Below are 12531 nucleotides of genomic sequence, written 5' to 3' on the forward strand. Positions count from 1 at the left end.
CACTAGAAGCACGCGAAAAAAGTGGAGAAAAAAAAAAAAACATTTCTAGTTAATTTCCATAAACACGTGACCAAAGTTCAGTAATTTTCCCCAAGCATCCGAAAAATTTCCAACGAGTTTTTTAACGTACTGAAATTAACAATTTCAGTTTATTTTCACTAGAAGCACGCGAAAAAAAATTTCTAGTTCATTTCCTAAAAGCACGCGACCAAATTTCAGTATTTTTTTCTCCCAAGCACATCAAAAATTTACCATTTTTTTAATGAACTAAAATTAACAATTTCTTCAGTTTTACTTGCACTGGAAGCACGCGAAGAAACTGAAGGAAAAAACAAACAAAAAATATTTATAGTTCACTTCCTAAAAGCACGTGAACAAAACTGAGTATTTTTCTCCGATTTTTTTAACGTACTGAAATTAACAATTTTTTGAGTTTATTTTCACTAGAAGCACGCTAAAAAATTGCAGGGAAAAAGCCATTTCAGTTCATTTCCTAAAAGCACGTGACCAAATTTGAGTATTTTTCCCCCATACATACGAAAAATTTCTAACAATTTTTAACACTAATTAACTTGAAAAATTTTGAATGTAAGAGATTAAAACTTTCTTCGGTTGGTTTATTTTCACTAGAAGCACGCAAAAAAAACTGGAGGAAATATCAAACAAAATATTATTTCTAGTTTACTTCCTAAAAGCACGTGACCAAAGTTCAGTGCTTTTTCGCTCAAGTGTATACGAAAAATTTCCAACGATTTTTTTTAACTTAAGAAAATTAACAATTTATTTTCATTAGAAGCACGCGAAAAAATTGGAGGAAAAAAATTTCTAGTTCATTTCCTAAAAGTACGTGACCAGGGTTCAGGATTTTCAGTTATACCAGTTGCGAACTATAACCATTTTTGTCGATAATATAAACATGGAACTTTTAAGTATAGTAATGAAAAAATAAAATAGCTTCAAAAGTACTTTCCAAAAAAAAAAAAAAAAATTGAAATGAAGGGTACTTAATTTTCATTAGGAAAACATCTTAATTACAAAAGAAATAAAAGCTCTCATTAAAACCCGTGTAACATTTTCAAAACGTCAACGAAAATTTATCCGTTTTAGTTATGTAATGAGGTGCAGACGACCGCGAGGAGTATCACTCCCTAATTATCAGAACTACAAGGCAAATGGTGCATATTGCAACCGCCTACGGATTTAGTTTTATAATACATAGCTTCATGATGCCTTAATGACCTCTGTTTGTAATCTTTCTTAATGACATTTCTTAAATGTCACTAAGAAAGATTAGAAACAGGAGAAACAATTTTGATACCTGAAATACGCCCTTGATCTAACAAAGGAACTTGCCATTAATCTCAATTTGCTCCAGTTTATATAATAACCTTTTATGAGTCAAAGTCAGTCCATTGCATTCCCTGACACCATTCTTATCGAAATGGTCCAGAACCTTATACTTAACCATGCCATGATCTTTTCCATCACTGAAGTCAATCAAACTCACCTTCGTTCAGTAGCTTTCCCAATCGATTCTTCTCCAATAGCAATAGCAGTCTCGCTCCTCCTTATCACTCTTTCACCCTGAGGAACGTCTGTTTGACATTCTTCAGAGTAGAACAGTGAAAACTGTGAAGAGGATAAGTAACACGACAGTAGCACCTCTCCAGTTCCAGGGGGGATAGTCCCAGAGAGTAATGATGATCTCATTAGCATCTCCGACGGGATGACGCACTCACAATTAGCTTTTTTTTTTAGTACAACGGAATGTATCCTGCCACTCCTGGAGCCTTACCTTCACTGAGTTTCAGCAGCTTTACCAATAGATCCTCCTCCGAGATCGTTAATTCACTTTTCATCGAATGAGCTCTTTATGACTTCCATTAGTTGAGGAGCCTTTCTGATTCTCTCTCTTCTTTTTTGGAATTCATATACTAAAAGGACTCCTTGTCCCCAACTCTTTGTGTTCAACATTCCATGCTTCCCAATATATATTTCCCATAATAATTCGTATATAATTCTAGTTCTGTCTAAAGTTAATAAAGCCCTCTATAGTCTCCTCTGCTGAAAATGAAGACCAGAGAAACCTTTTTGACAAAGAGAAATGATGTGTCCAAAGAGAAATCTCTTTGGACACATCATTTTATGACACTGGGGTCGCTACCAGCTCCTGGTTCCTGCGCTATCAAATTCTGGATGCAATTTGGATCCTCGTGAACCAAGTCAAGGATATTAGAACCCCTTGCACTTTTCCGGACTTGTTGGAATAAATAATAATCAAGATGGTTCAAAAATCTGTTTCCACATGAAGTATTGGCAGTCCACAATTTCCCATCTAAGGAAGATTTACGTCGCCTATAATGGAACAATCACATACTTGGCTGCCCATTCAAATCCTCTGAGGAGTGTAATAAAGATTTTTATTACACTCCTCAGAATCGTCGAGTTTGTATACCCTATCATCTTCCCTTTATCTCAAGTCATCTTGCACCCAACGTCCATTCGAAACTTGATCTTACTCTGGGTACCGTCTAATCGCTTTCAAAGAGCTGTTGATAAGAAGCATGACTCCATCTCTCCTTCGAAGTCCCATCCGTCCTGAATAAATTCGTCACCCTCTTATCTCTGGATAGCTCTGTCTTTCAGGTATTAACAACTCTGTTTTCCCAAAAATCAGACGAATTCTTTTTACCAAAAACAAAACAAAGAATACAAAATGCAAGCAATTACAACCCAATTTCTTTACCACTTTTTTCTTAAGGAAATTCAAACTATAAAACACAACGGGTCCAGATTTAATCCTTAAAAGGTAGGAGACACTGGTTTTGATTCTGGGATTGTTTCACCCCTATTAGTGGAGATTATTAATGACTTCGGCGTTCATTAACCTGCTCGGGATGCGAGTTTTCCAGAAAGTTTCAATTTGGACTCATTTTTAGCGCCCTACCAAGCTCAAACACTTGACATTCTGCCCATTTTCTCGACGATGTGGTGTGTGTGTGTGCGTGCGCGCGTGTAAAATTAGTGATTCGGATCAAATTACCCCTCTCTGGCACGCGGGGTAATAAAACCTAACCCCATCTCTTCTCCATCTCTTTGACGCTAGTAACCAATTTTGTACTTATCTGTCCGGATTTCAATCTCAGAAAATTCATTGCTCGTTTCCTCCCCCTCCTCCCCTCAACCACCGGAAACTTCACCACCCCTCCCCACTCCTACCCCTATCTTCTTTAGCTGTAGCCGGTTTAGGCAGCACGCGCGAGCAACCAATAAACATTTTCCAGACGAATATACAGTACTAGCAAATTACGCTGCCGTTGCCTAGCAACGGGACATTCCATTGTCGCCGGGAATGACCGACAGGCGCCTGTTAGAGTTTAGTGACAAAGTAGAGTACTACGGGACAGCAATTAGACTCCCGTTAGGGTTAAATAATAGAACATTATCCAGCGAGTGCAGTGAAGCGTTGGAATTTTCGTCTGCTCATCAAATCGGCTGTCAAGATTTGAGACGCATAAAAAAAAGACGGATGTGAATATTTGATGTCCAACTGTGAATTCTCTTTTGGGTTTCCCGGGATGAATCTGAGCCAGAGAAATCGTAATGGGATTTGAGCCGCTATTCCAAGAACTGAGTTAGCCAGCTTCTTTCACGAAAAAAAGTGTTTAGGAAACACGGCATTAAAATGTGATAGTGTTGAACACGATAGGGGCGCACCCCTTGCCAAAGAAAATATTAACTCCTAACTTCTTTCCTGAATGAGGAAAGGCCAAATTCTGCATCAGATTACTTTTCAGAAGAGTGCTGGATGCGCCATCTATTGGCCATCTCAATAATAACCCTGGAAAAAAATATTGAAGCAATTTAAGTGCACGTTGTGCTCAAACTACGAGTTCCCTTGTTCCAATTCTAAAATAAGGCGCTCTCAAAACTTTACAAACCATTAACCCACGTATTGATGCGAAAGAGATTCCCCGAGAATTGAAATCATAATAGCGGCAAAAATAAGCGAAAGAAGTGAAAAATGACTGCAGCTTATGACGCTCCAGACTTTTATTGTGTCATATTCCTCCCCCCTCCTCCTGTTCCTCACCCTCCTTTTATTTTTATTTATTTTTTTTTTAGAAAACATTTGCCGGAGAAAGTCCATGTCTGACAGTTGAGTATTCCAAAAACGTTTTTCGCAGATTTTTTAATGTTTCATGTCGATTCCACATAGCCAAAAGATTTCTGAATATTCCCATCTATTTCACGTAACCAAAAGATTTCTGAACATTGCGCGTCGAATTCACATAGCCAAAAGATTTCTGAACATTCAGCGCGTCAATTTCACGTAGCCAAAAGAATTCTGAACATTCAGCGCTGCCTATCGTACAAATTTGTAACCATCGATATTTTGGTCAATTTTTCTTCTGCTGGACATTGCAATCTATCACAACCGTCTAACAGAACTGACTGCAGGCGAAAAATAAAATATAAATCAAAACCCGGGGAATAATCGAATACAGTTACACTCGAAGCAGACGATAACAAGCGATTTATCTAACAAACTGCCAATTAGTGCTGGTTATCGGCGCATAAAAAGGCGATGACAAGCCAGTTATCGAAGACGAACAGCGCATGAGCAGCATGCAATGAAATAGATTAGTTACGCCAAGTACACTGACAGGCTCCAATTGCTATTACATGCATTATCATCAGCCAATAATGAAGCTATCGAAATGCACATTTTAGTTCCTTAACTAGCCGCCAGGGTAAGTAATTAATAAGCAGTATTTTTCTGTTTTAAATGCACATTTTAGTTCATTAAGTAGCCGCCAGAGTATGTAATAGATTAAAAAGTAATATTTTTATGTTTGAAATGCATATTTTAATTCATTCAGTAGCCGCCAGGATAAGTAATAGATAATAAGTAGTATTTTTTTTTGAAAAACACATTTTAGTACATTAAATAGCCACCAGGGTAAGTAATAGATTAATAAATAGTATTTTTGTGTTTGAAATTCAATGTTAATTCGTTAAATAGCAACCAGGATAAGTAATAAATTAATAAGCAGTATTTTTGTGTTGGAAATGCACATTTTAGTTCATTAACTAGCCACCAGGGTAATAGATGCACGTTTTAGTACATTAAATAGCCACTAGGGTAAGTAAGATATTAATTAGTATTTTTGTGTTCGAAATGCATATTTCAGTTCATTAAGTAGCCACCAGGATAAGTAATAGATTAATAAGTAGTATTTTTGTTTCAAATGCACATTTTAGTACATTAGATAACCACCAGGGTAAGTAATAGATTAATAAGTAAAATTTTGTGTTTGAAATGCATATTTTAGTTCATTAGGTAGCCACCAGGATAAGTAATAGATTAATAATTAGTATTCAGTATTTTTGTTTGAAATGCACATTTTAGTACGGTAACTAGTCACCAGGGTAAGTAATAGATTAATTAGTAGCATTTCTGTATTTGAAATACATATTTTAGTTCATTAAGTATCCGCCAGGGTAAGAGATTAATAATTAGTAGTATTTTTGTGTTTGATGCAGATTTTAGTTCGTTAACTAGACGCCAGGGTAAGTAATAGAATAATAAGCAGTATTTTTGTGTCTTCTTACACATTCGCGTATGACAATTATGTACAATTTTACAGAATTATTGGAAGCGATTTTGTAGAGGGCATGCGATAGATACCATCCCCCATCTTAGAGGGGAAACACGAAATCTTTTACAAAAATAAACACTGTAGCGCCACCTAACCTAGTTCCATAATTAGTAGAATAATAAAACTGTCTAAGCCTACTTTGAAGTGTTATCACAGGGTCCTTGTTCTCGAAAGCGTCAGAGAACCCCGGGAAAATAACCGCCAACCATTCATTCACACTTCGCGTCTCACGTGCGTTCTTCTCCTCCCTGCTTTGTGGCAGCGACACGCGATTATTGGGGTGGGGGAGAAGGGTCAGAAGAGAAAGAAAGCCCCAGCGTTTGCCATACATTGAACAGCCCTTTGATTCGCTGGAGGAACTCACTCCACTCTCTCCATCCGCGAATGTTACATAATCCACAGCATCGCTACCATTATCACGTGCCGCCTGCGACACCCCTTTGTTCAACCCCTTGCTTTTAGGATGTCACGACCTCTCGTCTCATTCCTTGTCGCGTAGGTGACAAAAAATATTGTTTCCAATGGACTAGTTTCCACCGCGCTGCATTTCTACGCAAATCACGTGATAAGTTCGTGCCATTGTGGAGGAAGCCATCTTGTAATGGATATTAATGGTTATAAAGTGGAACAACAAAAGAAAAGCACATAATAGCTCAAACCTACAAAATAAATGCGCACGAGTTTAAAGGGGGGGCGCACTGGAGTCTCGTGCACTCCAATGGCCCTAATGGTCTTTTAAGAAAACATTTTACAAACAACCCAGTTTTAATTTGGTTAAGCTACAGGTCCATGCAAAATGTGTAGGGCTCATTTAATGGGTCTTTTCTATTGTGTTTCGATATCATGGACATATGCATTAGTCGGGGGGAGGGGAGATTCTTGGGAGGAAAACCGAAGTAATAAATTACGGGGGCCACTTAAATGTAAAGGGGGCACTTAAATTTCGGAAACATAAAGAGGATGCGAATGGAATGGATTTCTTCTGGCTGGCACAAAGCCATGGTTATGTGATAATGGTGCCAGAATATCGTCGCCATTTTATAGAAATGGGTGTCCCAACCTCTTAAATATGATGGGGGAGATGGAAGAAGAGGAGGAAAGAGAGCGAAGAGAAGAGGCAGACGTTTGAAACCAAGAGAAAGGAAAATAAGGCACAGAGAGGAAAATATAATCTGTAATAGATAAAAATATAATAGAATACAAAGACAGAAGAAGAGAGAGGCAAACGAATACATACACGAAAGAAATTTAAGCTGAGCCAAGAGAAGGAGAAAGGAAAAGGAGAGACAGAAACAAAGAGGAAAGAAAGATGGGCTGAAAGAAAGACAGAAAGAAACAGAAAAGGAGAAAGAAGAACAGCACGCACGAGAGAGACATTTAAGCCAAGCGTAAAAAAAAGGAAAAGGAGAGATAGAAACAGAAAGAAAACCAGAGAGAGAGATGAAGAAGTAGACACACACGAGAGAAAGGTTTAAGCCAAAAGACGAGGAGATGGAGAGACAGAAACGAAGTGCTAAGAGAAAGACAGAGAAAGAAAGAAATTTAGATCGGGAAAGAGAGGCAAGCATACATTAGAGAGACATTTAAGCTAAGCCAAGAGAAAGCAGAGGGAAAGGAGAGATAGAAACAAACAAAAGAAGGCAGGCTAAGAGAAAGAGATAAAGAAAGAAGCAGAAAAAGAGAAAGAAGGCCACGAACGAGAGAGAGAAAGACATTTAAGCCAAGAAAAAGAGAGGAAAAGGAGAGATAGAAATAAGAAGAGAAAAGAAAGACATGCTGAGAGAAAGAGACAGAAAAGCAGAGAGAAAGAGAGGCAGACGTAGAGACACACGAGAGAAACATTTAAGCCAAAAGACAAGGAAATGGAAAGACAGAAGCGAAATGCTAAGAGAAAGATAGAGAAAGAAATACAAATAGGGAAAGAGAGGCAAACACTAGAGACGTTTAAGCTAAGCCAAGAGAAAGACAGAGGAAAAGGAGAGATAGAAACAACCAAAAGAAAGACAGGCTAAGAAAGAGAGAGAGACACAGAGCACGTACGAGAGAGACACTTATGACAAGAGAAAGACAAAGGAAAGGAGAAATAGAAAAAAAGGAGAGAAAATAAACATAGACAGAGAAAGAAACGAAAAAAAGCAGACAGAAACAAAGAGAGAGAAGACAGATGAGAGAAAGAGATAAAGAAAGAAGCAGAAAAAGAGAAAGGAGAGCAAGAACGAGAAAGAGACATTTAAGCCAAGAAAAAAGAGAGGAAAAGGAGAGATGGAGAAAGACAGAGAAAAAAGGAGACAGAAACAAAGAGAAAAGAAAGAAAGACAGACTAAGGAAAAAGAAAGAAACAGATGGAAAAAGAGAAAGAAACAGAGTACACACAGAGAGACATTTAAGACAAGAAAAAAAAACAAAGGAAAATGAGAGACAGAAGAAAGAGAAAAAAGAAATATAGGCTGAGAGAGAAACAGATAGGCACAAAGGCAGAAAGGAAAGCCAGGCTGAGAGAAAGAAACAGACAGAAAACAGAGAGAAAAAGAGGCAGACGTAGACACACGAGAGAAATATTTAAGCCAAAATACAAGGAAGCGGAGAGACAGAAACGAAATGCTAAGAGAAAGAAATACAGATAGGGAAAGAGAGGCAAACATACACTACACAGACATTTAAGGTAAGCCAAGAAAAAGACAGAGGTAAAGGAGAGACAGAAACAAAGAGAGAGAAAAAGACAGAAAACCAGCTAGAAACAAAGAGAAAAAAGAAAGACAAACTAAGAGAAAGAAACAAACAGAAAAACAGAAATAGAAACAAAGAGAGAAAAGAAAGATGGGCTTAGAGAAAGAAATACGGAAAAAAAAGATAGAAAGAGAGGCGCGCGCGCGCGCACACACACACACACACACACACACACACACACACACACACACACACACACACACACACACACACACACACACACACACACACACACGAGGAAAACATTTAAGCCAAACGACAGAAGAAACGGAGAGAGAGAGAGAAAAAGAAAAGACATGCTGAGAGAAAGACAGCAAATACAGATATAAAAAAAAAACACATACACGCAAGAGACAGCGAAAAAGGAGCGAAAGAAACAATGAAAGGAAAGAAAGAAATCCAGGTTGAGAGAAAGAAAACTCACACGAGAAAGACGTTTAAAGCAAGAGAAAAAGGGGAGAAAATGGGGAAATAGAAACAAAGAGAGAAAAAAAAGAGAGCCTTAGAGAAAAAAAAACACACACAGAAACAGGAAGACAGACTGAAAGAAAGAGAAATGGAGGGAAAGGGAGAAAGAGAGAGCATAAATTGATGATCGCAAGATAAACAGAAAAGTGAATTCAGATCGCAAGAATTTAAATGATTAAGGTTTCATTCGAAATTTCAGTTTCCTCTTTCTGTACATTAATTTGGTTTCCATGGTTACAATCCCAGCACTGGCACCTCACACCAAACTTCAGCCCGGTCCAAGGGCGCACAACACGTGAAACGCGAATGATTCGAACGCGGAGAATGCCAACCGACGTTATAGCCGCGATTGCTTGTCGGCTGCTGTAAAAAGCGTCATTAAACGTCGGGGGTCATCCGCAGCAAAAGATAAAGCGGCTGGCGGAGTTTTGTGGACGTTGAACCTAAACAATTGAAAGAAAGGAAAAATAAAATATTTGCTCTACTTAAAACACACTTTAACTTTGGCCACACTCTCGAGGCTCACGTACTTCTGCGAGAGTGACTGATATCAATTGGATCATGGTCCAGCCACAAAACACACGTGGCTCCACCTATGAACGCGAATGGAAATACTCGAATTACATTCACATTTTAAATTTAGCTTTTTTTTCCATACTTTCATGTGTCAGTCACTCTGAGGAATAGGATATGCTAATGCCCTCGAAACGTAAGCGCTTAAATGAATGTTTCTGTTACGTGATAAAGTAAAAGTGCACTTACTCTCCCAAAGTGTTGCCATTCCAACATCGACTGTCACCTTTGACCGCCAGGGTGTCTTCGTTACAAAGATTGTCGGCCAGGTTCGAGTAGAATCCTTTCGATTCGTCCAATTTATGTACAAAATTCTGAAGAAGCATGTACAGACTTGTCTCTGTAGCTCTCGTCTGCAGGGATAAGGGTTTGATAGGAGCTTCCAGTGGGGGCGTCGTCTTGCTCGTATCACGTGTGATCCTTCGGGGATGACCACAAGATTGCTTTACCTGGGAGGAAAGAGACAGTCGAAAAAATCATTCACAATCCATCTATAAAATTGAAAAATATATATACTGTATTTTTATATTTTTATTAAATTTTATTAATTTAAATTTTAAAAAATAATTTAAAAAATTTAATCAACAAAATAAAAAAATTACCAACAGCATTTTGTTCTATACCGATACTAATAATAAGCATTCATTAGGAGGCCCCTAGCGGACTGATCTCTAAACTTTTCTAGATAAAGTTTAACAATGTTAACAAAGATGCCACCTAGTGAGCAGAAATTCAAGACTAACAAAAGGTGGCGTTTTTGTAAACAGCCCATTAAAATAGCAAAAAAATTTACATTTTAAATTTAGCCTTTTTCACACTTTCATGTGTCAGTCACTCAGGAAGAGGAAGTGCAAATGCCCTCGAAACGTAAGTGCTTAAATGAACAAGTTTCTGTTACTAACAGAAAAATGTTAGTAAATGGGAACAAAATTTTAGGTTTTAAATTTAGGCCTTTTTTTAACACACTTTCATGTGTCAGTCACTCTGAGGAAGAAGATATGCAAATACCCTCGACACGTGAGTGCTTAAATGAACATGTTTCTGCTCTAAATAGCAAAAAAAAAAAAAAAAATTACATGTTAGATTTAGCCTTTTTTACACACTTTCATATGTCAGTCACTTTGAGGAAGAGGATATTAAATGCCCTCGAAACGTAAGTGCTTAAACGAATGTTTCCGTTACTAACAGAAAAATTTTACTAAATAGGAAAAAAAATTAATTTTAAATTTAGCCTTTTTTACGTACTTTCATGTGTCAGCCATTCTGAGGAAGAGGATATGCTAATACTCTTGAAACGTTAGTACTTAAATTTACATATTTCTGTTACTAACAACGTTTATAATAATAAAATTTGTTACTAAAACCAAAGATACATTTTTTTGTTAATAAAGAGAACTAATGTACATTGAATTAAACTATTTACTTTTATATAACTACAACCAATCGCTGCGATCAAAAATTTGCTTTTCAAACTGTTTTTATCGTGACAGCTATCAAACTTTGAATTCCTGATGGCGTATGAACACAAATACGTTATAAGACTTTGTCAAGGTAAGTCATCTTTCTTAAAGCATGCCATATTTAAAAAAAAACGTACAATGACATCTGGTGGTAGTAACCAACACTAAGATCAATACTGTGTGCTGACTCTATTTTTTCGGCAGAGATCTGTACTCTCAAAGGAGGAAAGAGAAGCACTTTATTTTAGGGAAAGAAATAGTTTTATCTGTTCTTTGATCATTTGGCAGAGAATGGACAATACACAAGATAAATAAAACAATACGGACGGACGCCGATATTCAAAAAGAAAAAAAAAATGGGGGGGGGGACTGCATTTCCAACGAGTACATCAGTACCAAAGCAGTTTCTTTGCTTGAGGAAGACGTCCAATTCAACTGTTATGTCAATTCTTAGCCTTCCAGGGACTTCCACTTGGATCAATCTAGCCATAAAGGATGTCTGTATAAACGAAGAAATGGTGAAATAAAAATAGAAAAAAAAAAAAAAAAACTGTACGTACGAGTACGTATATAAATCCTACCTAACTATACCAAAGCAATTTAGAACCGAAACGCGGTGATGAACTGTAGAGCGCCCTCTGGTAGCCGCCCAAAGATATATCCCAAAGGAGGGGTAAGAGACTGAAATCGATTAACTGGGCCACCGTCTGTACTCAATCACTTTGACGTGCGAAACGTTAACCAGAATGGCGCGAATGCCAAAACGAATGCCTTCCCTCCCCACCAGAGTAAAACGTATTTTTCCTGCCTACTGCTATTACTTCGCTCTTAAAGAACAGGTAAAGCCACGATATACTTCGTGTCATCAAAATCAGTCAGACGACTGAACAAGTCGTCTGGCACTGAAACGATGCACGACACTGGTGAAATATACACATTTCGTCTAACAATGAGTTTGTGAGAAATATAGTTTCGGTATCAGACGACTAAACAATACAAGACTACTGTACATGGTGAAATACACAAGTTTGTTCTAACAATGAAGCTCGTGCGGTTTTTCTTTCAGTATCAGACGACTAACAGATGAAACAGTCTGCTGTGAAGAGTATAGTAATTGCCACGTGTGCAAATAAATCTTAAAAGAAAATAAAACGTATGCTTTGGGACAAAAAAAAAAAAGATGATAGTAGTAAACAGACGATTATAGTTCTGCGAGGCGTCTGCCAGTTCGTGCGTGCAATAACCATTTGCCAATCGACCTGCAATCAAATAACCATTATCAAATAACTAGTTATTGGCACTACGTTCATTTTACCAAACAATAAAATAAGGTCCGCCTTTGGCGTTCCAATAAGATCGGCGTGTCATTATACGAGGGTCATAAAATGTGAATAAAACCAAGCGATCCTTTCCTTATATCTTAACGAATTTTTACCAAAATCTAAAACGTTTTTTTGGTTTTCCTCGTCTGTTTAATTATGTTGATCGTCCACTTCAGACTTCGCTTGTCCTTACAACGCTCAAGTATCGACTCGCCTTCGCTACGCAGGTCAATTGCAGACGTACCTGCGGTCTGACGGCGGCGGAATGGAAATCATTCCAACGTGGGAAGCGCTTCAAACAATAAATAATGGCGCAGA

The 12531-nt window shown here is 37.7% G+C and overlaps 1 protein-coding gene across 1 annotated transcript in view; it reads right to left on the minus strand.

Moving 5' to 3' along the window:
- The window catches only part of dally (division abnormally delayed protein), a 150662-nt gene that overhangs the window by 42862 nt on the left and 95269 nt on the right, over nt 1-12531 (minus strand). The window contains exon 4 of the mRNA XM_090377253.1: nt 9621-9880. Coding sequence (XP_090233379.1) covers nt 9621-9880 — 260 coding nt within the window. The remainder of the gene's footprint in view (nt 1-9620; nt 9881-12531) is intronic.

Source organism: Mastigoproctus giganteus, chromosome 1, assembly GCF_048544385.1.
Source record: "Mastigoproctus giganteus isolate SK-2022 chromosome 1, ASM4854438v1, whole genome shotgun sequence".
NCBI lineage: Eukaryota > Metazoa > Arthropoda > Arachnida > Uropygi > Thelyphonidae > Mastigoproctus > Mastigoproctus giganteus.